Source organism: Hyla sarda, chromosome 2 (genome assembly GCF_029499605.1).
Source record: "Hyla sarda isolate aHylSar1 chromosome 2, aHylSar1.hap1, whole genome shotgun sequence".
In the NCBI taxonomy this organism is placed as follows: domain Eukaryota; kingdom Metazoa; phylum Chordata; class Amphibia; order Anura; family Hylidae; genus Hyla; species Hyla sarda.
The window spans coordinates 318,851,436-318,875,265 of NC_079190.1; the positions used below are offsets into that span (position 1 = coordinate 318,851,436).

General features: G+C 43.6%; 1 protein-coding gene across 10 annotated transcripts in view; it reads right to left on the minus strand.

The window, feature by feature from the left end:
• Window positions 1–23,830, minus strand: part of LOC130356364 (uncharacterized) — a 152,874-nt gene that overhangs the window by 60,320 nt on the left and 68,724 nt on the right. For 6 of the 10 annotated variants that reach the window (XM_056557776.1, XM_056557778.1, XM_056557774.1 and 3 more), the window contains exons 2-4: window positions 13,482–13,555; window positions 2,586–2,664; window positions 138–196 (exon numbers count right to left, since the gene is read on the minus strand). In XM_056557776.1, the coding sequence (XP_056413751.1) occupies window positions 138–196; window positions 2,586–2,639 (113 nt within the window). In that variant the 5' untranslated portion in view covers window positions 2,640–2,664; window positions 13,482–13,555. Of the gene's footprint in view, window positions 1–137; window positions 197–2,585; window positions 2,665–13,480; window positions 13,556–21,177; window positions 21,202–23,830 lie in introns of those variants that run through there. The other 4 variants (XM_056557782.1, XM_056557781.1, XM_056557783.1 and 1 more) reach the window with 2 other exon arrangements.

The window sequence follows — 23,830 nt, forward strand, 5'->3', positions numbered from 1 at the left end:
AATGCTGTATTTTTATCATCATGTTTTCACAAAAAAATATGCATTTGAATTTTGACTGCCAAAAATAGTGCTCTTACAAGTTTTACTGGTTGTTATTTAGTGTGGAACTACTCAAATTTATTTATTCCCAACCCTACCTGTGTTCATGGTAGCCTCCTCTGTATGGTCTGGAGCGGTGATTTCTAGGTGGAGGAACCTTTACAGAAAACAAAAACATTTTTTAAATAACTACTGCAATCTCTACTGAATTAGTAATCTGCTGTATCTAGAAACCACAGGAAACAAAAAGTTAAATAAAAAATAATAATGATATATGCTTATAGCAGATACAAATATTAAAGACAATGCAGGAAAGACGTTTCACTAAAATGTAAGGGTGTGCTGCAGTATTTTGTCTTCTTTTCCTAACATAAAATAAATTATGAAATACATTAAAAAAGGGGTACTCCACTGAAAAACATTTTGTAAACAGATTTGTAAATTACTTCTATTAAAAAAATCTTCATCCTTCCAGTACTTATCAGATGCTGTATGATCCACAGGCAGTTCTTTTCTTTTTCAATTTCCTTTCTGTCTGCCCACAGTGCTCTCTGTTCACACCTCTGTCCGTTTTAGGAACTGTCCAGAGTAGAAGCAAATCCCCATAGAAAACCTATTCTTCTCTGTACAGTTCCTAAAATGGACAGATGTGTCAGCAGAGAGCACTGTGGTCAGACAGAAAGGAAATTGAAAAAGAAAAAAACTTCCTTTGGATCATAACAGCAGCTGATAATACTTAAAGGATTATGATTTTTTAATAGAAGTAATTTACAAATCTGTCTAACTTTCTGGCACCAGTTAATCAAAAAAAATATTTTCCAGTGGAGTGCCCCTTTAATGAAAATTTGCAGATTAGTCATGGATTCTATTTGTGGATTGGACACAGACTTGTATTGCCATAGTTCCAGAGAAAAAAAATTAGCACAGACATTTCAATTCTTCAAGAAGATTTTTAATCTGCATCGGAAAATCTGAGTTAGGTTACGTGCATACCCAGTGTGCACATAACCTAACAGAATGCAAGTTTTTAGAAATAAATAAGTTTAACAATTAAATAAACAAAAAATAAAAATGTATTTTTGTTACCTGTTGACATAGACATCTTAGACATCTTATCCCCATCCAAAGACATCTCATCCCCATCCAAAAGGTATTTTGCACAGAGCGGCAGGTACGATCTCTGCACGTGCGGCACACTGTTTAGAATGCTGGGTTCCCGCTGCAGGAGTAATGACGTCACGCCACACACTTTGACATTGACATGAATGGAGTGGGCATGGTGTGACATCACGAGGTGGCATAGGGTGACATCACGTCTCCTGCCGTGGGAACCCTTGGATCTAACATACTGTTGAGAATGCCGGGTGCTGCAGATATCGCGGGGGGGGGGGGGGGGGCAGATATCGCGGTTCGGGTCCCAGTGGTGGGATCCCTGTGATCAGATATCTTATTCCCTATCCGTTGCATAGGTGATAAGATGTTTAGGGGCGGAGTACCCCTTTAAGTAATTTCTCAAAACTATATCTATACTTAAAGCTGACATCCAGCTAAGATAATGCACTTTGGCAGTCTCGTCTCATGCTAAAACAGCAATGTACATTGCTTACTATGCTTTGCTACTGCTTAGAGATTACTTTAAACAGGAAATATTTCCCAATCTGGCATATGATAAGCCTAGTTCAAATAGTAGAATTGTTTAGATAGTCCTGTCAGAAATCTCAGACATGCCAAAGAGATATAAAGTACCATTTAAATTTGAAAGTCAGACGTCACACTTGTAAAGAGACCATTGCCACTCCATTTTTCTTGTTCGGGTACATTCACATGAGCGGATTTTCGCTGCGGATCCACTGGTGAAGGCCCGCTCTATGCTGTCTTTACATGTGCCTGCTCGTAGCGGCAATACGCCGCTACGAGCAGACACACTGCCATGTGCAAGTCTGAGTATACTCGCACATCGCGGGAGCTCTCTGTCTAGCTCAGAGCAGGGAGAGTGGCCGCGATGTGAGAGTACACTGCGCACATCGCTGCAGTGTGTCTGCTCGTCGCGGTGTATTGCCGCTACGAACAGGCACATGTAAAGACAGCATAGAGCGTAAAATATGCGGTAAATCCGCTCATGTTAACGTATCCTAAGGGTACGTTCACACATGGCAGATTTGATGAAGATTTTGAGTTTCCTACTGAAGAGAATTGTGAAAATCTGCAGAGAGGATGCAATAAGAAGTGAAAAATGTTATTCCCCTGTTCACATTTCAATTTACTGACCTCACTTACCAGAAGAACAGTATTAGGGTGAATTTCACACTTCACAATTTAGACCCTGTTTATCAGGTCTACAATGGTCTATAAAAACCGTATATTACAGGTATTCGGTGTTTAACATTGTAGCCAATGAAAAATGCATTAAGCATAAAATTCACACAGTTTAAGTTTTGTTTTTATAGCATTTTGGAAAAAAAAAATTTGATACAAAACCTTAATGTCAAAATTGTGATGTAAATGTAGTCTACAGTAAATTAACTAATGTAGAAAAAAACACTTACATCTCTAGTGGGGTGTCCACGATGCCATCCTCTGTCTCCTCCACTGTGATACATTTCTTCTGGACTAGGCCAGCGTGCCCTTCACAAAATAATGGAAAAAATTGGAGATAAAAGGAAGACAGAAAATTGTGCTTATAGTGAAGTTATCCACATTTAAAGGGGGGGTAAAAGGAACAGTGGGGTATGAGTACTTGCTCAACTGATGGTGTAACGGTGCACGTACACTTACAAAAGATGTGGGTTTCCCGGCAGGGATACCTTTGTCCAAAAAGATCCAACTGCTGGAGTGCTTACCCAGGGATGACACAAATCTTAATTGTCATTTCAGTGCTTTTTGTTTAATTCACACAAAAGAAACAATGGTGGTTACAATAGACAACGCGTTTCAAAAGGTACTTCCTTCTTTATCAGGTCCAACATAGATGCGTTGTCCATTGTAACTACCATTGTTTCTTCTGTGTGAATGAAATAAAAAGCACTGAAAAGACAATCAAGATTTTTGTCATCCCTAGGTGAGCGCTCTAGAGGTCAGATCTTTTCGAACAAGGGTATCCCTGCTGGGAAACCCTCATCCTCATCTTTTCTTTGTGCTTCACAAAATAATGACTTCCATATAATTTATGCATAAAACTCAATGTAAGTGTGTATACATTAACCCTTACTCACTCCCATTTGCGAGGGTCAGCGTTTTTGTTTAATGTCCTATACAAGTCTATGAGAAATATATGTTACTGCATAACTTCCAAACAGCTGGAGATATTTCAGTAACACTTGGTCACATGTAACTTATGTCCATTAAAAATATAGGATAGTTAATTTAACCCTAACCTACCCTCATATGCGAGGGTCCGAGTATTTGTTTAAAGTCCAATGCAAATCTATGGGAAATATATGTTCCAGCATAACTTCCCTATGTACGGCTGGAGATATTTAGATAATACTTGGTCACATGTTTCTTATATGTCAAATAAAAATATATAATAAGTAAATTAACCCTAACCTACCCCCATATGTGAAGGATGGGGTTTTTGTTTCAAGTCCCATGCAAGTATATAGGACTTCTGGTATCTTACCCCACAAGCGCCGCACTGCATTTCATGGTGAATACCTAAGTTCGGCTGGCAAGCCATACCCTTCCCGCATTCCAAGCCCCATCTTGCAAATACAAGCCTCCCCCCCTCCCCCCTTTATATATCATCACGAAATGGGGACAGGATATGAGGATGGGATATGTGGTCTGGATATGAGGACAGGATATGTGGTCTGGAAATTAGGACAAAAGCAGTCTCAGTCTAAATATGTGCGACTTTTGCTTTAGAGGATTTTTAGAACATGATGCATTCTAGTCTATTTTAGACCGAAAAATGCATTGGTGCTGAATTTATCAAAAGCGACTTTTCAGCGACAAGTCACATCAGCTGAAAGTACACCGAAATGTCAGACCATGCTGGAGCAGGTTTAACCCCTTCAGGACCAAGCCCATTTTGGCCTTAAGGACCAGAGCGTTTTTTGCACATCTGACCACTGTCACTTTAAACATTAATAACTCTGGAATGCTTTTAGTTATCATTCTGATTCTGAGATTGTTTTTTCGTGACATATTCTACTTTAACATGGTGGTAAATTTTTGTGGTAACTTGCATCCTTTCCTTGTGAAAAATCCTAAAATTTGATGAAAAATTTGAAAATTTTGCATTTTTCTAACTTTGAAGCTCTCTGTTTGTAAGGAAAATGTATATTACAAATAAAAAAAAAATTTATTCACATATACAATATGTCTACTTTATGTCTGCATCATAAAATTGATGAGTTTTTACTTTTGGAAGACATCAGAGGGCTTCAAAGTTCAGCAGCAATTTTCCAATTTTTCACAAAATTTTCAAACTCACTATTTTTCAGGGACCAGTTCAGGTTTGAAGTGGATTTGAAGGGTCTTCTTATTAGAAATACCCCACAAAAGACCCCATTATAAAAACTGCACCCCCCAAAGTATTCAAAATGACATTCAGTCATCATTTTAACCCTTTAGGTGTTTCACAGGAATAGAAGCAAAGTGAAGGAGAAAATTCACAATCTTAATTTTTTACACTCGCATGTTCTTGTAGACCCAATTTTTAAATTTTTACAAGGGGTAAAAGGAGAAAATGTATACTTATATTTGTAGCCCAATTTCTCTCGAGTAAGCACATACCTCATATGTCTATGTAAAGTGTTCGGCGGGCGCAGTAGAGGGCTCAGAAGGGAAAGAGCGATAAGGGGATTTTGGAGAGTACGTTTTTCTGAAATGGTTTTTGGGGGCATGTTGCATTTAGGAAGCCCTTATGGTGCCAGAACAGCAAAAAACCCTCACATGGCATACCATTTTGGAAACTAGACCCCTTGAGGTACGTAACAAGGAATAAAGTGAGCCTTAATACCCCACAGGTGTTTCACGACTTTTGCATATGTAAAAAAAAAATTTTTTTTTTTCACTAAAATGTGTGTTTCCCCCCAAATTTCACATTTTTCCAAGGGTCAATAGCAGGAAATACCCCCCAATATTTGTAACCCCTTCTCTTCTGAGTATGGAGGTACCCCATAAGTTGACCTGAAGTGCACTATGGGTGAACTACAATGCTCAGAAGAGAAGGAGTCATATTTGGCTTTTTGAGAGCAAATTTTGCTCGGGGGGCATGTCGCATTTAGGAAGCCCCTATGGTGCCAGAACAGCAAAAAATACCCACATGGCATACCATTTTGGAAACTAGACCCCTTGAGGAATGTAATAAGGAATAAAGTGAGCCTTATTACCCCACAGGTGTTTCATGACTTTTGCATATGTAAAAAAAAAAAAAAAATTTCCACTAAAATGTGTGTTTCCCCCCTAATTTCACCTTTTTGCAAGGGTTAATAGCAGAAAATACCCCCCAAAATTTGTAACCCCATCTCTTCTGAGTATAGAGGTACCCCATAAGTTGACCTGAAGTGCACTATGGGCGAACTACAATGCTCAGAAGAGAAGGAGTCATATTTGGCTTTTTGAGAGCAAATTTTGCTCGGGGGGCATGTCGCATTTAGGAAGCCCCTAAGGTGCCAGAACAGCAAAAAAAAAAAACACATGGCATACCATTTTGGAAACTAGACCCCTTGAGGAACGTAACAAGGGGTACAGTGAGCATTTGCCCCCCACTGGTGTCTGACAGATCTTTGGAACAGTGGGCTGTACAAGTTTTCATTTTCATGGACCACTGTTCCAAAGATCCGTCAGACACCTGTGGGGGGTAAATTCACACTGCACCCCTCATTACATTCCGTGAGGGGTGTCGTTTCCGAAATGGGGTCACATGTGGGGTTTTGTTTTTTTGCGTTTGTCAAAACCGCTGTAACAATTAGCCACCCCTGTGCAAATCACCTCAAATGTACATGGTGCGCTCTCCCTTCTGGGCCTTGTTGTGCGCCCCCAGAGCACTTTTCGCTCACATATGGGGTATCTCTGTAGTCGGGAGAAATTACGTTACAAATTTTGGGGGGGCTTTTTTCCCTTTTACCTCTTGTGAAAATGTAAAGTATAGGGCAACATCAGCATGTTAGTGTAAAAAATAAAAAATGTTTACACTAACATTCTGGTGTAGACCCCAACATTTCCTTTTCATGAAGGGTTAAAGAAGAAAAAGCCCCCCAAACCTTGTAACGCAATTTCTCCCGAGTACGGCGATACCCCATATGTCGCCCTAAACTGTTGCCTTGAAATACGACAGGGCTCCAAAGTGAGAGCGCCATGTGCATTTGAGGCCTAAATTAGGGATTTGCATAGGGGTGGACATAGGGGTATTCTACTCCAGTGATTCCCAAACAGGGTGCCTCCAGCTGTTGCAAAACTCCCAGCATGCCTGGACAGTCAACGGCTGTCCGACAATACTGGGAGTTGTTGTTTTTCAACAGCTGGAGGCTCTGCTTTGGAAACAGTGGTGTACCGGACGTTCTTATTGGGGGAGGAGGGCTGTGTAAGGGTATGTGTATATGTAGTGTTTTTAACTTTTTATTTTATTTTGTGTTAGTGTAGTGTAGTGTTTTTAGGGTACAGTCACATGGGCGGGGGATTACAGCGCGTTTCCCAGCGCAAAATTTGCTGCATCTCAAGATGCGAGAAACCCACTGTAAAAGCCTCGCCCATGTGAATGTACCCTGTACATTCACAGGGGGGGGTGCATCAGCTGTTGCAAAACCACAACTCCCAGCATGCATGGTCTGTTAGTGCATGCTGGGAGTCATAGTTTTGCAACAGCTGGAGGCACACAGGTTAGGGAACACTGAGTTAGAAACAGATAATGTTTCCCAACCAGTGTGTCTCCAGTTGTTGCAAAACTACAACTCCCAGCATGCCCAGACAGCTGAAGGGCATGCTGGGAGTTGTAGTTCGGCAACATCTGAAGGGCCAGATGTTGCTGAACTAAAACTCCCAGCATGCCTGGACAGTCAGTGCATACTGGGAGTTGTAGTTTTGCAACAGCTGGAAGAGCACAGATTGGAGACCATTATACAATGGTCTCCAAACTGGGGCCCTCCAGATGTTGCAAAACTACAACTCCCAGCATGCATGGTCTTTTAGTGCATGCTGGGAGTTATAGTTTTGCAACAGCTGGAGGCACACAGGTTAGGAAACACTGAGTTAGAAACAATGTTTCCCAACCAGTGTGTCTCCAGCTGTTGCAAAACTACAACTCCCAGCATGCCCAGACAGCTGAAGGGCATGCTGGGAGTTGTAGTTCGGCAACATCTGAAGGGCCAGATGTTGCTGAACTAAAACTCCCAGCATGCCTGGACAGTCAGTGCATGCTGGGAGTTGTAGTTTTGCAACAGCTGGAAGAGCACAGATTGGAGACCATTATACAATGGTCTCCAAACTGAGGCCCTCCAGATGTTGCAAAACTACAACTCCCAGCATGCCCAGACAGCCAAAGGCTGTCTAGGCATGCTGGGAGTTGTAGTTTTCAGACTCCTAGAAGCAGCAGTGAAGATCTTCACTGCTGCCTCTGAGGACCACATACTTACCCGTCGCTGCTCGTCCACGTGGCCGGTCCCGCGCTGCTCCTCGGTCCCGCCGCTGGATCAGGTAAGTCCGCCGGTTCCCTCCTGTTCCCCCCCGTGTGCCGCAGGTCCCCGCGAGCCCCCGCAGCCTTCGTCCCCCGTTCTGCCCGACTTCCAGGGGCGGGCAGTGCGGGGGATCTGAACTTTCACCCCAGATCACTGTGATTGGTCCACAGGGACCAATCACAGTGATCGCTGACCAGGACCATCAATTGATGGTCCTGGGGGTGAAGCAGAAGTTGTCCCCTGCTGGAAACAGCGGGACTTCTGCCAGTTAACCCGTGCGATGCTGCGCATCGCCGGGTTAACTGCATGTCATTTATAAACGCCGGGATGCGCGAACGCACTGCACAACCCGGCGTTTATATATGACATTCTGCGGGAAGGGGTTAAATACAGTCTAAAGCATAGATCCCAAAGTCTTAGCGCAGAATTTATCAAGAGCCGTGCGACTTTTGATAAATTAGGCGCACAATAGACGAGCCTAACACTCTGTAGTTTGGTCTATATTGATGCGGGACATAGACAACTTTGATAAATATCCCCCTTAAAATTGCCCTAATAGAACCCCATATACGGAAAAATAAAGTTTTAGGGCCAGAATGACATTTAGGCATAGGATTTTATTTGAAAAAAGAAGCCAAAAAAGGGGTGTAGTTTACAAAATAGAATGCCATTTTTTTTTTTTTTTGCGCTGTTCTGGCACCATAGGGGCTTCTTAAATGCGACATGCCCCCCAAAAACCATTTCAGCAAAATTTGCTTTCAAAAAGCCAAATGTGGCTCCTTCTCTTCTGAGCATCGTAGTGGGCAAGCAGAGCACTTGACATCCACATATGGGGTATTTCCATACTCAGAAGAAATGGGGTTACAAATTTTGGGGGGCATTTTCTCCTATTACCGCTTGTAAAAAATGTAAATTTGGGGGGGAAAAACAGCATTTTAGTGAAAAAAGGTTTTTTTCATTTACACATCAGAATTTAAACGAAAAGTTGTCAAACACCTGTGGGGTGTTAAGGCTCACTGTACCCCTTTTTACATGCCTTCAGGGGTTTAGATTCCAAAACAGTATGCCATGTGTTTTTTTTTTGCCGTTATGGAACCATAGGGGCTTCCTAAATGCAATATGCCCCCCTCAAACCATTTCAGCAAAATTCACTCTCCAAAATCCCATTGTTGCTTCTTCACTTCTGAGCCCTCTAGTGCACCTACAAAGCACTTTACGTCCACATATGAGGTATTTCCTTACTTGAGAGAAATTGGGTTACACATTTTGGGGGGGCATTTTCTCCTTTTACCCCTTGTAAAAATTCAAAAACTGGGTCTACAACAACATATTAGTGTAAAAAAAAAAAAGAGATTTTGAATTTTGTCCTTCAATTTGCTGCTATTCCTGTGAAACACCTAAAGGGTTAAACATTCTGAATGTCATTTTGTATACTTTGATGGGTGCAGTTTTTAATAATGTGGCCATTTATGGGGTATTTCTAATATGAAGACCCCTCCAATCCACTTCAAAACTGAACTGGTCCCTGAAAAATTCTGATTTTGAAAATTGCTGCTGAACTTTGAAGCCCTCTGATGTCTTCAAAAAGTAAAAACATGTCAATTTTATGATGCAAACATAAAGTAGACATAATGTATATGTGAATCAATATATCATTTATTTGGTATGTCTATTTTCCCTCACAAGCAGAGTGCTTTCAAGTTAGAAAAATGCTAAATTTTCAAATTTTTCACCAAGAAATGATGCATGTATTGACGGAAATTTACCACTATGATAAAGTAGAATATGTCACAAAAAGACAATCTCGGAATCAAATTCATAAGTAAAAGCGTCAGTTATTAATGCTTAAATTGACAGTGGTCAGATGTGCAAAAAATTCTCTGGTCCTTAAGGCCAAAATTACCTCGGTCCTTAAAGGGGTAGTCCAGTGGTGAAAAACTTATCCCCTATCCTAAGGATAGGGGATAAGTTTGAGATCGCGGGGGTCCAACCGCTGGGGCTCCCTGCGATCTCTCTGTACGGGGACCCGGCTCTCTGCCCAGATAGCGGGTGTCGACCTCCGCACGAAGGGGCGGCCGACACACCCCTTCAATACATCTCTATGGCAGAGCCGGAGATTGCCGAAGGCAGCGCTTCGGCTCTGCCATAGAGTTGTAATGAGGGGGCGTGTCGGACACCGCTTCATACGGAGGTCGACACGCCCCCTTCCCGCGGGCTGTCGGGGCTCCGTACAGGAGATCGCAGGGGGCGCCAGCGGTCAGACCCCCGCGATCTCAAACTTATCCCCTATCCTTAGGATAGGGGATAAGTTGTTCACCACTGGGTTCCCCACTGGACTACTCCTTTAAGGGGTTAAACATACAAATTTGGGTGCATGTAGTTATAATTTTTTTAAAGCAGTAAAAGAAAAGAAAACCTGCATAAATTGGCATTTTTCCCCCCAATTTCACCCCTCAAATATTTTTTGGGGGGGTTTGCTGTAGATTTTGTTATGAAATGATTGATGCCATTACAAAGCACAATTTGTGACGCAAAAAACAAGCCCTTATATGGGTCAGTAGGTGCAAAATTGAAAACGTTTTGTTTTTTCCTCCTCTTCTTGTTATAATCATAAGTGCAAAAACTAAAATTGGCCTAATAATCTTTTCTAAACGAACTCAGGCTATGTTGCCTAACTACTCCTAACACTACTCTCACCCTTAGAAATAATGCTGGCGCTTTAAAAAAAGCTCTGTATCTTGCTCACATAGCAAAATTTTCCAGAAGAAAGTGGGCTTTTCCCCAGCAGGCATGATCTCACCGAAACCTGCTAGGGAACCACTTCTGCCCTCACATCGTTGCAGTGCTGTGATGAATAGAAGACCTCAGGCTCTGTGCACCAGCTTTCTGTCTGTGATTCTTTTCAGTGAGGCTCTGTTCAGCTATTAGTCTTTGCAGCTTTTAGTTTGTGCAGCTGTCAATCAAGCTTAGTGCAGAGAGAGGTTTATCAAAACATGTCCACAGGAAAAGTTGCTGAGTTGCCCATAGCAACCAGTCAGATCGCTTCATTCATTTTTCAGAGGCCTTTTTAAAAATGAAAGTGGTCTGATTGGTTGCTATGGGCAACTCAGCAACATTTCCTTTGGACAGGTTTTGAAAAATCTCCCCCCGGGTTTATGATATGATATACATGTGTGTGCGCAGTAAGTTTGTATGTGTGTATGCATGTACTGTATATACAACCTACCATGTGGGGTGCGAGTGCATGCATATGTCACGTTGTGTGCATTATAATTTTTTGGCACCAAAATATTGTTGGTACATGTATATTTTATGTATGGAAAATACCCAGAACTTAATTTAGATTCTGCATTAATTGAATGCACCTCTATTAATGGCAGTGCATTCCACACCTCTATTACAGCTAGTGGTGGATATTTCCTGGTTGGATGAGCGGTACCCAATTTCTTTAGGTTCAATCAGAAGAAAGTACAAGTTTTGGCAATGTGACTTGTCTGATCACAAGTCACATGAATTGTGGGGGAGATTTAGCCAAATTTTTGTGCAGTTTTTGCACAAAATGAACAACTTTGGCAAAATTTACTGTAAAATGCAGTGCTTCATCCTTGATTATGCATTGGACAAGATTTATCAACTGTGTCTTTTTCAAAAAGGCGCAAAAATTATGCACAAACGTAAAAAAAAATTAAACCATAATTAATACCACCTCTGTCTTGCCTTAGAAAAATGACCTCCTGCAGCAAGCTCTAAGATGATTTTTCATTTGTGCAAAATGTATCAAAGTCTTGCGCCGTTTTGATAAGTTTGTCACTCATAAGCCAAAAAACAGCAAAAACTGCACATAGACACATATTGATAAGTCTCTCCCTGTGTCTTTAGAAATGATCAGGGACAGGAGAGTGAGTGAAAAGCTGTTCCAGCCCTAAGCACTTCTAGGGGTTGAGAATGCCTCTTTATTGCCTGGCAGCAGAGACTAAAAGCATTTTTTTTTCTATGTGATAGAAGCACAGACAGATTTTATCAAATGTTAATTGCAGATCACAGATTCCTTTAGAAATAAAAATTATACCCACAAAATTTTAAAGATAAGGAAATACATCTAAGGACCATTTCAGAAAAGAAAAGCGTTAGAAAAGCATTAAAAATGGATGTTAAAGGTCAGTTACAAAATCCCACGCAAGTCTATGGGATTTTTTGATTATCCGTTATGACCCGTTATAGCTAGTCATGAATAACGAACGTTAGTTGTGACTGAAGACAAAACGGCAAATGCACCAATTTTTCTTCCGAGTAGTAGTTCCCCAGCTGCGGGAGTCTGCCAATGGCTGGGAAGGCTACATTAGTGTTTGTACTATTACCACCAACATGGAACAGACTCTATTCCATGATGGGGGTTGTAGAGCAGGGGCTGGGGGATTGATCGCACCTGGTCTCACTCCTGCGATTAGAAGTTATTAAACAGGGGAGCGGGCGGCATGCTCCACTCCCATGCGATGTATTATGTATTTGCTTTCACTTTTAAATTCCCCTCCGGGAGCCCTGAATGGCCGGTACTGAGGAGCCATTCAGGGCTCCCGGCGGGGTTTCCAAACTGAAGCGCTGCGGTGGGGAAAGATTTACAGAAATGGGGGGGGGGGGGGTATATGTCTGGCCCCCACAGCGCATTTATATATATGTTCCTCCCGCAGCACTTTCATAAGCCCCCGGCAGTGCTATGATTGAAAGGTATTCTACAGCAGCGCATCTGGCCGGCACGATGCGCTGCTCAAAGTATACTTCGCATTCATAGCGCTGCGAAGGCATACAATTATAGAAGCACTGTGGGGGCCAAACATATGGATATATGTCTGGCCCCTGCCGCACATCTATATACAGGTGCCACTGCAGTACTATGAATGACAAGTATTCTTTCAGCAGCACATCGCGCCGGCCAGATGCGCTGCTGTAAAATACTTTTCATCAAGCTGCCGGGGACTTATGATAGCGCTGCGGGGGGGAAAGATATATAGAAACGCTGTGGTGGCCAGATATATTACCCCCCTACCGGCCATTCAGGGCTCCCGGTGGGGAATATAAAAATCTAATTAAATACATTGTACATCGCAGAGGAGTGGACCATGCCGCCCGCTCCCCTGTTTAATAACTTCTAATAGCATTGGGTCTCACTTCTGAGACTCTGTGCGATCAATCCCTCAGCCCCTGTACTACAACCCCCATCATGGAACAGTCTGTTCCATGATGGGGGTTGTAGTTCAAACACTAATGTAGCCTCCCTAGCCACTGGCAGACTCCCACAGCCGGGGAACTACTACTCCCATCATAGAAACAAGTATGTTCCACGATAGGAGTAGTAGTAGTCCCGGCTGTGGGAGTTTGTAGGCAGAGGAGTTAAAACGGCCCTACATGTAATTCAGTCACGTGCACAGCACAGAATCTTGTTGAATTTAACGGGATCCTGCTGCAGCGGAATCTCCGTGCCAGATTCCGCATTGGAATCCAGCATGGAGATTCCGATGCAGCAGAGTCCCGTGAAATTCAACGGGATTCTGCTGCACTGTGCACGCGGCAGAATTTCCGAGTCAGATGCTTCTGCCACACAAATTCCGATTTCCGTGTCTGCAGAAAGAATGAAATTACGACGTGTGAAAAAGGAACAAGACGATGTTCACTTTTTGAGGCTCAAAAGAAGTCTCAAAAAAAATCGGGCATGAACATTTTTCATGCAAAAATGTAACTTTCAGGCAGGTTTTATGGTCCCTTTACATCCTCTTTCCTTTATATAAAATTTGTAAAATCGTTTTTTTTTTATGCATTTATATTCACCAGAACTTCAGCAGGCAGTATCCCTTGGTCACCGATGTTCACACAGAAGAGGTCAAAGAAGCAACATGCTGGAGCTGTGGGCAAAACAAAATTTTGTATGAGTGGTAGAGTGAAAAAAGAAGGAACATAAGCTGCATACATTTAAAATGCTCATACACATACACCTATTTACATAAGGTTTGTGCACGATGAATCTTTCAACCATTAAATTCCAAAAGAAGGACATCAATTATTTTTTGTGTTCGGGGCTTGACTCGTGCTCGTGGTTATAGTAATACATACTTACCTGTATGGAAACATTGCACTAAACCTAACGGTCATATTTGTGCCTAATGACCGCGAAGGAGGGCATGCCTTTAGTGGGCAATTAAAGGTAGGAATGAAAAGGGGGCAAAAATAAACTGTTAGAAAGTGACACACAGCATGCTAACTGACAGACCTGGGGATGATAACCTTGTGGAGCCATATCTCCTGTAATCAACTACCCTCGAATAGGCAACTTGCCTGACTAAACCATACCTTCAACTGATAAGCTGCTCACTCAGTGATCTTGGGAGTGACCCCCCCCACTGCGATTTACCGATCCTTACATGGCCAACATGCCTGTAGACATGACCAGTCCCCGCGCAACCTACATGCCCATATAGACGCTAGGGTTCTATACGCAAACTATCATGCCTGTGGACTAAACAGCTCCCGCGTACCATCATGACTATGGACGTGTCAGATCCTACGCAACCATTGTGGCTATGAACCTGAGGCCGTTTAATTTTATCTTATTTATTATATTTCCATTCTTTGCAACCACCTGTGTGTCATGAAATTATTTCAGTGAAAACAAACGTGTCCGTGACAATACCTTTGCAGTGTATGCTCCTGCAGGCGTGGCAAGTATGAAGCGTACGCAAGCACCTACATGTCGTGATGTAGTTGCTCAGAAGACGTGTCAATAATAACAATTGCGCAGTGCCCTCCCCTGCAGACGTGGCAGGTAGAACGGGTATACAACAGCCTGTGAAGCGTGATGTTGTTGCTCTGAAGACGTGTCAGTAGCAACAATTACGTGGTGCATCCCTTTGCAGACGTGGCAGGTATATCGGGTATCCAACAGCCTGTGACTCGAGATGTTATTGCTCTGAAGATGTGTCAGTAACAATAACCTGCATGGTGCCTCCCCCTGCAGACGTGGCAGGCATAAAGGGTAAACAACCACCTGTGTGACGTAATGTTATTGCTCTGAAGATGTGTCAGTAACAATAACCTACGTGGCAGGCATAACGTGTAAACAACCACCTACGTGTCTCTGAAGATGGGTCAGTAACAATAACTTGTGTAATGCTGCCCCCTGCTGACGTGGCAGGCATAGCGGGTAAACCACAACCTATGTGTCGTATAGTTATTGCTCTGAATACGTGTCAGTAGCAATTATTTACGTCATAACGACCCCTGCAGACATGGCAGGCATAACAGGTAAACCAACCACCTGTGTCGTATAGCTCTTGCTCTGAAGACGTGTCAGTAGCAACTAACTACGTGATACCAACCCCTGCGGACGTGGCAGGCATAATGGGTAAACCACCATCTGTCTGTCGAGATGATGTTGCTCTGAAGGTGTATCTTATGTTGGGAAACCGCTTATGTGTCATGATGTTATTGGCTTGAGACGTGTCTGCGACAACTTATTGAAGAGGCTGACTATCATGTCAACGTATAGTGCTAACATGTGATTGTGATACTGACTTGGTGACTACCAGGGTGCAACTACTCCAGTAACCTGTATGACCTATCAGGTGCAGGAAACCAGTATAACCACATGGTGGCGTATGCCCGTGATACTAACTGTGTGGTGGCAAATGAGTGAGACTGACTTGCTGGCGTACATCACACCCTTACAGGGGTGTGGAAATTAAAAAAAAAAACATACTTGTCCAAGGGACTAAAGCGGAACACAATCTACTTGTCCCTCAAGAAAATCCACTTGTCCTGGTAGATAAAATAATTTCAACCAAAATAGTCTGATCCCCCCACTAGACCACCAGGGATGGATATAAGATCCCTTTAGACACTGCTGACAGCGGTGATCTAATGGTTTAATAGGCGATCGCAGTATGTCAGGCTATTAGTGGCGGGAGAGCTGTAGCTCCTCTTACACCTGAGACAAGCCCAGAAAAGTCTAGATATAACTTTTTGATCACCTTATAAAAAATTTCTAATATGAAGTGACCAAAAATGAGCAATTCTGGATTATTATTTACACCGTTCACCGTACGGTTTAATCATATTTTAATAGTCTGGACATTTCCACATGCAGCGATAACACTTATGTTTATTTTTGTACATTATTTTTATTTAAAGGAAATTGGAAACTTTTATTAGGAAAGAGGCTTATTCACATATATACGCACTTTTTAAAATATTTTAATCACTATTTTTCAGTCTCAATAGGGACTTGTGTGTTACTGGGGGGGGGGTTCTGCTTCTCCAGTTTATGTGCTGCATTTTGTGTCAGAAAATGCTGGAAGTTGCATTTAGTTAGTAGATAACTACAACTCCCAGCATGCCCTGATACAGCCTATGGTTGTGTGGGTGTTGCAGCAGGTTGCACTGTATAGTAGTACAGTTAAGGTTATTGTGTAACATGCTGGGAGTTGTAGTTTTGGTTTGTGTCAGCTGCAGAGCCATAGTCTGTGTCAAGGAATCCTGGGAATTACAGTTAGTAACTACAACACCCAGCATGCCCTGATGCAGCCTATAGCTCTGCAGCTGACCCGAACCAAAACTACAACTCCCAGCATGTTACACTTTATAGTTCTACAGTTTAGGTTATGGTCCAACATGCTGGGAGTTGTATTTTTTATTTTGTGTCAGCTGCAGAGCCATAGTCTGTGTCAAGGAATCCTGGGAATTACAGTTAGTAACTACAACACCCAGCATGCCCTGATGCAGCCTATAGCTCTGCAGCTGACCCGAACCAAAACTACAACTCCCAGCATGTTACACTTTATAGTTCTACAGTTTAGGTTATGGTCCAACATGCTGGGAGTTGTATTTTTTATTTTGTGTCAGCTGCAGAGCCATAGTCTGTGTCAAGGAATCCTGGGAATTACAGTTAGTAACTACAACACCCAGCATGCCCTGATGCAGCCTATAGCTCTGCAGCTGACCCGAACCAAAACTACAACTCCCAGCATGTTGCACTTTATAGTTCTACAGTTTAGTTTATGGTGTAACATGCTGGGAGTTGTAGTTTTGGTTCGGGTGTGTTTGCGTGCATCCGTGGGGCTCTTGGTCGGCGGGTGAGTATGAAGGGGCAGGATTCTGGGGGTGTAATTTAGTGCGGGTGCCACTAAAAATAAATAAAATTAGATGGCACAACTGCCCTAATGCCCGACGTGACAGTCCGCTCCTATACAAAACATTCATGCATACACATATCATACATGCACCAGCCACTGCCCCCATATACATATACACACACCTCCGCCACTGCCCCCCCCACATCATACATTACATACACACATACACTCACACCATACATACACCTGCCGCTGCCCACCCCACATCATACATCACATACATACACATCACACTTAGACATTATACACACACATCATACATTACATACACATCACACACAGACATTATACACACATACACTCACACCATACATATCCACCAGTGTTTCCCAACCAGGGTGCCTCCAGCTGTTGCAAAACTACAACTCCCAGCATGCCCAGGGTATGCTGGGAGTTGTAGTTTAGCAACAGCTGGAGGCACCCTGGTTGGGAAACACTGATATACACCATACATATGCACACATCATACATACACCTGCCGCTGCCCCCCCATCATACATTACACATACACTCACACCATACATATACAACCACCCTTCCTGCCGCCGCCTGTATTCTTGGTCTCCTCACCTGAGCCGCCATGAGTGGACATCAGAGCTGTAGTCCCGGCCGGTGTGAGGTGAGATTTCCGTCCTCCCCCTCACCCCCCCCCCCCCCCCCCCCGCTCTATGTTTTCCCCGTGCAAACAAGCAACCTCCCCGTGGTGGATTAGGTACTGTCTAGACAGAGCAGGGGAGGGGGAGGGATAGAGCTGAGTGCGGGGGATGGAGCTGTGCACGGAGCTGTCAACATCCCCACTCTCACCCTGCTGTGTCTTCTGAGCTGCGTCCATCCTCCGGGAGGGGAGATAAGGGGGCTCTGCAGTCAGCTGGAGGCCGCCGCCCCCTCCATACACCCTGAGGCCGGTGTGAGGTGTAGACTTCCATCGGCTCCTGCGCCTCACACCGACATTAAAGAAAAATAAGGGGGACGTCTGTCTATCCCTGCTAGCCCGATACAGGGCTAAATCTATAAACAATTCACCTGCCCGGTGCCCAAAACTACTTGTCCCGGGCGTCGGGCGATAGAATTTCCACATCCCTGCCTTAGAAAGTGGTTGTATTCGGAACTTCCGGTGAACTAACAGACATGTGGAAGACACGTGCGTGGTTACAATGTCTAAAAACCACGCAGGGTGACAGCTATAGTAGTGAGAGTGTATTGTTGAATGTATCGATGTGATGGGACAGTCAGGAGTATGCCTGTAAATTCTAGCATCGACATCTGTGTGTAACTGAACTAAGCATCATGCGTGGTCATGAACGTGCGACTGATGCAAGCCAATGACCTGTGTAACATGCTGCAATCGAACTTACATTATCGTATTATATCTAAAGTATGTATGCCCTGAGAGAATGCTGTGTGATTACATAACATGACTACAAATGTATAACAGCATGCTATGAGCGTATGTACCGTGTAACGCTATGGACATGTGTACCGAGATGTGTGAAGTACCATATAAACTATGACCGTGTGTACCGTGTAAGTGCTGTAGCGTGTGCATGGTATGACTATAAGTGTATGAGCCGTATTCAACGAGCTCATTTACCTAATAATTATGTGAATGTATACAGATCACTGTGCATAGTACTACTATGAGCGTGTATGAGCATCCGAACAGCACCGACGCCACAGGCCCACAAACACAGGATGCCACAAGCACACATGCAGCACCACTGCCATGGGCATGAAACAAAGCCAGGAGCGCATGCGTAGCACCAACCGCCAAGGATGCATGTGCCATATAATACTATGAACGTGTGAACAAAGAGCGTATGAGCCGTGTGATGCCAAGAACGTGTGAACAATATACATGCTATGAGCGCGGGAATGGTATAATGTCAACAAATGCCCAGTATAAATGCCACGAGCGAATGGCAGTGTGAAAGCTATGAACGTGCCACAGTATAATACCATGGGCAAAGGACAGTATGAATGCAATGAGCGTGAAGACCAGTTACGCCACAACGTATGAACCAGTATAAACTGTGTGTGTGAACCGTCTGAAAGCCCCGAGCGTGTGAAAGCCGAACAGTATGAACACTATGAGCATGAGATCAGTATGAATGCCAGGAACGTATGAGCAGAATGAATGCCATGAGCCTATGCAAAGTATAACTGGCACGTGCGTAACAACAGTATAACTACTATGTCTCACAACCAGTATGAATGCCACCATCATATCGACAGTATGTTCCTTGAGTTAATGAATACCATGACATCGTATAGCCATGACATACAGACTGTAAAAACCTTGAGCATACGCACAGCATGAATGCCATAAACTGAGCGAGCAATATCAGTGGCATAAGCGTAGAACAGCATGAATACTATGTGCGCCCGCCCAGTGGGTGTTCTGCAGCATATACATGGAATGTCATGAATGTAAGAACGGTGTGAATGCCATGTATTAACAGCATGAAACAGTGTAGATGTCCTGAACATAAAACAGTATGGATGTCCGGTAAAACAGTATGGATGCGTGCGGTATAAATGACTTGATAGTTTGAATGTCAAGAGCACAAAATGTTATGATTGTGTATACAGTAAGCCAAGAGTGTATACACAGTATAAATGCCATAAATGTGAGGACGGTATAAGCAATGATCATGTGAATAGAGTGAAATGCTGTGAGCATATGAACAGTATAACGCCATGAGCGTACGGACACTATACAAGCCATGAGTGAAAAGAAAGCCATGAGCGTGTGAACAGTATAACTGCTTTGAGCGTATGAACGCTATGAGTGAATGCACGGCAAATACCAACAGTGAATAAATGGTGTAATGCTGTGGAGGAACTGACAGGAAATGCTATGCATGAAGGCAGCACTGCCCAGAGCATGCAACAATGCTGGAGAATGCATAGTATAAATGCACGCACCAAGCTTGAAGAATACATGGTATAGATGTACACACAAAATGCATATATGCAGATATTATAAATGTATTCACCCCTGCGCAGAAAGCGATATAATGTAAATTAGCTTAAGCAGATGAAGCCTGAAAATGAACCGGACGGACTGTATGAAATATAACTAATGTACTGAGCGTATTTATACAAAATTAAAACGACATATCAGGGTAGGAGGGAAGCAACTATGTTTGAGAGGAGGGGGAATCCCTGAGTGCCGTGACTTGTAGCATGTCCCCACAAACAGTACCGGCACCAAAGACATCCACTGTGACCCCAAGGATTTCCCCCTCCCCATCAGCTATGGACAGGGGGGGGGGGGGGTTATAGGTTAGCTGTGGAATTGCCTGTTGGCAGACAACCCTGCACTGCTCCGGTCCCTCCCTCCTGACAACTCGTGGCGTGGCTCGAGCTGGCATCCCCGTGTGAATGAACGACCCGTGCTCCATTTGTGCAGCGTGACAGTAGCCGTCCATTTACAAAAGTGCGGCACATGATTGACCAGGACCGGGCTGATCGGGGCGCCCCGACCTATCTCTACTAGACGCCCCGTCTGGACGTATGGGGGGGGGGGGGGGGGGGGTTGGAGATACTCACGCCCCTCACACAAATTCAGCCAATAGGCTTCCCACATATTATGTATTTTTTTGTTTGTTTGTTTTTGTAACAATGCTTACATAGTCTTATTTTTTTTTTTTTTTTTTTTTTTTATATACCTAAATTTCACACAATATCAAGCCCAAAAGTTGAAGGGGTTGTCCAATGGAAATTATTTTACAACTGTCCACAGGCTGCCTAATAAAATAACACTTTACCTTACCTTCCGCTGCTCCTTTGTAGCTTAATATCTGGGCATCCCGTCTCCAAGAGGGTTTCCGCAGACAGTCTTCTTTATGGAGCCGTCCGGAGCTGTAGATGTGACCTCACAGTGCTGCTAAGCCAATCACTTGCCGCATTGGTGTTTCGAAGTGGCAAGTGATTGACTAGCGGCATTGTCTGTTCTCCCGGTTGTAGAAGCTATGTGTGGTGTCGGACAGGGTAATGTGTAATCAACAGTTTTGTGACGCCAGGGCGTGGTTGACCTATACACCACTCGAGGTAAGCCAGCTTCACCTGTGCCAGGTACAGGGCAAATAGTCACTCCAACACAAGGTTACAGTTAACTGGCTTATTTTAATGAGGTTGGAAAGATGGTACAATCCGTTACAGCTCAGATTGGCGTTAAGGAGTTGAAGGGTGAACTTAGGGAAGCTTATTGGCTTGCTGGGACTTATAGTTGATTGTGCTGTATAAGAGTGACTTGACTTATATGCAGCCCATACTATACTTTAGGGACTTTGACTTTAACTTGCTGACTTGAAACAATCCCTTGATTTAGTACTCACCGCAAGGCTTTGACTTTCACCTGGGTAGTGGGGTTAACTGGTAGTTGATGCGTGGTTGCTGGACAAGGCCTCAGGCCTCCTTTCAGATCCACCTCACCAAACTTTACCATAGCAATAAGAGAGAGAACTGAACTCTGACCTCACTTTATATATGGGAGGAATTTAGAGAGATCCCATTGGGCGGAAGAGTCACCTGTTCACCTCTGCATACTCCCCTAAACAACAAGGTCCTTAACAACAGGATATTAAAGGCAACAAGTGCAAATACAAATACATTAGCCCTTATATAACATTAAATTATATAGTGCATTATAGAGAGTTCTGAGGAGAGTGGGCCCATGACGGACATTGGAGCAGCATCTGCCACACAGAATGGGCAGGAATACAGAAGAACACATGATTCTGTACTGGGTCACCCCATATGCTCTGCAGCTTGGAGAAAACAGAGTCACCAGCCACAGACAGGCACCCAAATAACAGAGTTACGAGGGAGCTGAAGAAGGGGAGTTAAAGGGGTACTCCGGTGAAAACCTTTTTTCTTTTAAAGCAACTGGTGGCAGAAAGTTAAACATATTTGTAAATTACTTCTATTAAAAAATCTTAATCCTTCCCGTACTTATTAGCTGCCAAATACTACAGAGGAAATTCTTTTCTTTTTGGAATGCTCTCTGATGACATCACGGCCACAGTTCTCTCTGCTGATGTTATTATAATAATAACGCTTTATTTATTGTTGTCCTTAGTGGGATTTGAACCCAAGTCCCCAGCACTGCAAGGCAGCAGTGCTAACCACTGAGCCACCATGCTGCCCTTTTCATATATCTGCTATGCATCTGCTATGCATGGTTGCTAAAATGGACAGAGATGTCAGCAGAGAGCACTGTGTTCGTGATGTCATCAGTGTTCCAAAAAGAAAGGAATTTCCTCTGTAGCATTCAGCAGCTAATAAGTACTGGAAGGATTAAGATTTTTTAATAGAAATCATTTACAAATATGTTTAACTTTCTGCCACCAGTTGATTTAAAAGAAAAAAGGTTTTCACTGGTGTACCCCTTTAATAGTTTCTTTATGTTATTAGGTAGCCTGGGACAATTGTAAAATAATACATTCGAGCAGACAACCCCTTTAAAAAAAGAGGTTGTCTCGTAAAGATGGCAACCCTTGTTCATATTTCCTACTAAAGTATATGTGCATTATAGTGAGTGTTTCCCACCTAGAAATCTCCATTTTAAGCCAGAACTGAAGGCTTCTTTAAATGGCTGCAACAAATATATGTTGAAATGCCTGGCTTGCTGCTGCAAAGTCAAATGATTTCCACAGGGGCCACATTCTGAAAGGCATTAGAAGAAAGAAAAAACTGCTATGGGCAAAACCAAACAGTATTTCTTTTGATCACCAATCAGAGCTCAGGTTAGGGATGTAAGAAAAAAAAAATCGATTCTCGCGATAATCGCGATTTTTTCATTTGCCGATACTGAATCTATTCAAAATATTTTTGAATCGATTCTTTTAGGGATGTGGAATTTTTATCTCCTGACGCCCGGAACAGCATGTCCTGGGCATCAGGAGATAACGGGGCAGGCCGGATCTGACACGGCGTCGCTCTGGGTGTATGGAGCGGGCTCCGACTCGTGCCCGCTCCGTACTATGCGACCCCCGGCTGATTTCAGTAGCCGGGGGCCGCCGCTAATAGCCAGCATGCGGCGATCGCCGCGGCTGGCTATTAAAAGGAGTACTCCGGTGCACACTTTTCTCATGTTATGCAAAATAAAAGAAAACGCACTTTATCTTACCTGCCAACGAGCCCCCGGAGCTCCGGTACAGGTGTTCGGTCCCCGGGCTGTATTCTTCTTACTTCCTGTTAGCCCGGCACATCACACGGAGCTTCAGCCTATCACTATCACTGGCCGCAGCGATGTCCCGCCTCTGCTGGTGATAGGCTGAAGCTCCATGTGACGTGCCGGGCTAACAGGAAGTAAGAAGAATACAGCCCGGGGACCCAACACCTGTACCGGAGCTCCAGGGGCTCGTTGGCAGGTAAGATAAAGTGCGTTTTCTTTTATTTTGCAGCCCGGACGGGATAAAATGAGAAAAGTGAGCACCGGAGTACTAGATCGCCGCTGTCAAAGCTGACAGCGGCATCTATTGGGATCTATGAATGCTCCCAGGTGGGCGATGTATCGACATATATCGCGATGTATCGTCACCTAGACGGTATCGCAATATATCGGGATATATCGAATCGCCACACTGGTATCGCGAATCGAATCGCCAAATTCTTGGCGATTCACACCCCTAGCTCAGGTATCTTATTTTTTCGTATTCAAACAAAGGTTTATTAATCATAAACAAGTCAAACAAAAATAAAAATGGCAATCAATGAGGCAGCTTCACAGTACTACATTCAATATCAGCAAAATCGGCATCTGTCAAGGCGTTCGTATGGAACGAATGTCTACAGGTATCAGGTTAGAGCACTGAGAATATAGTGCAGTGAGCTCCAGCCAATAACAATCATGGGTGGAGGAGGAGTAGCAAAAGCAAAAGAAAAAGGATGAGGGGAAGGATTGGAGTGGGGAGAGAAAAGAGTGAGGGGAAGGGAGGAGGGGGTAGGAGAACCACTGACATGTGCTCCCACGATCGCCGGGACCTC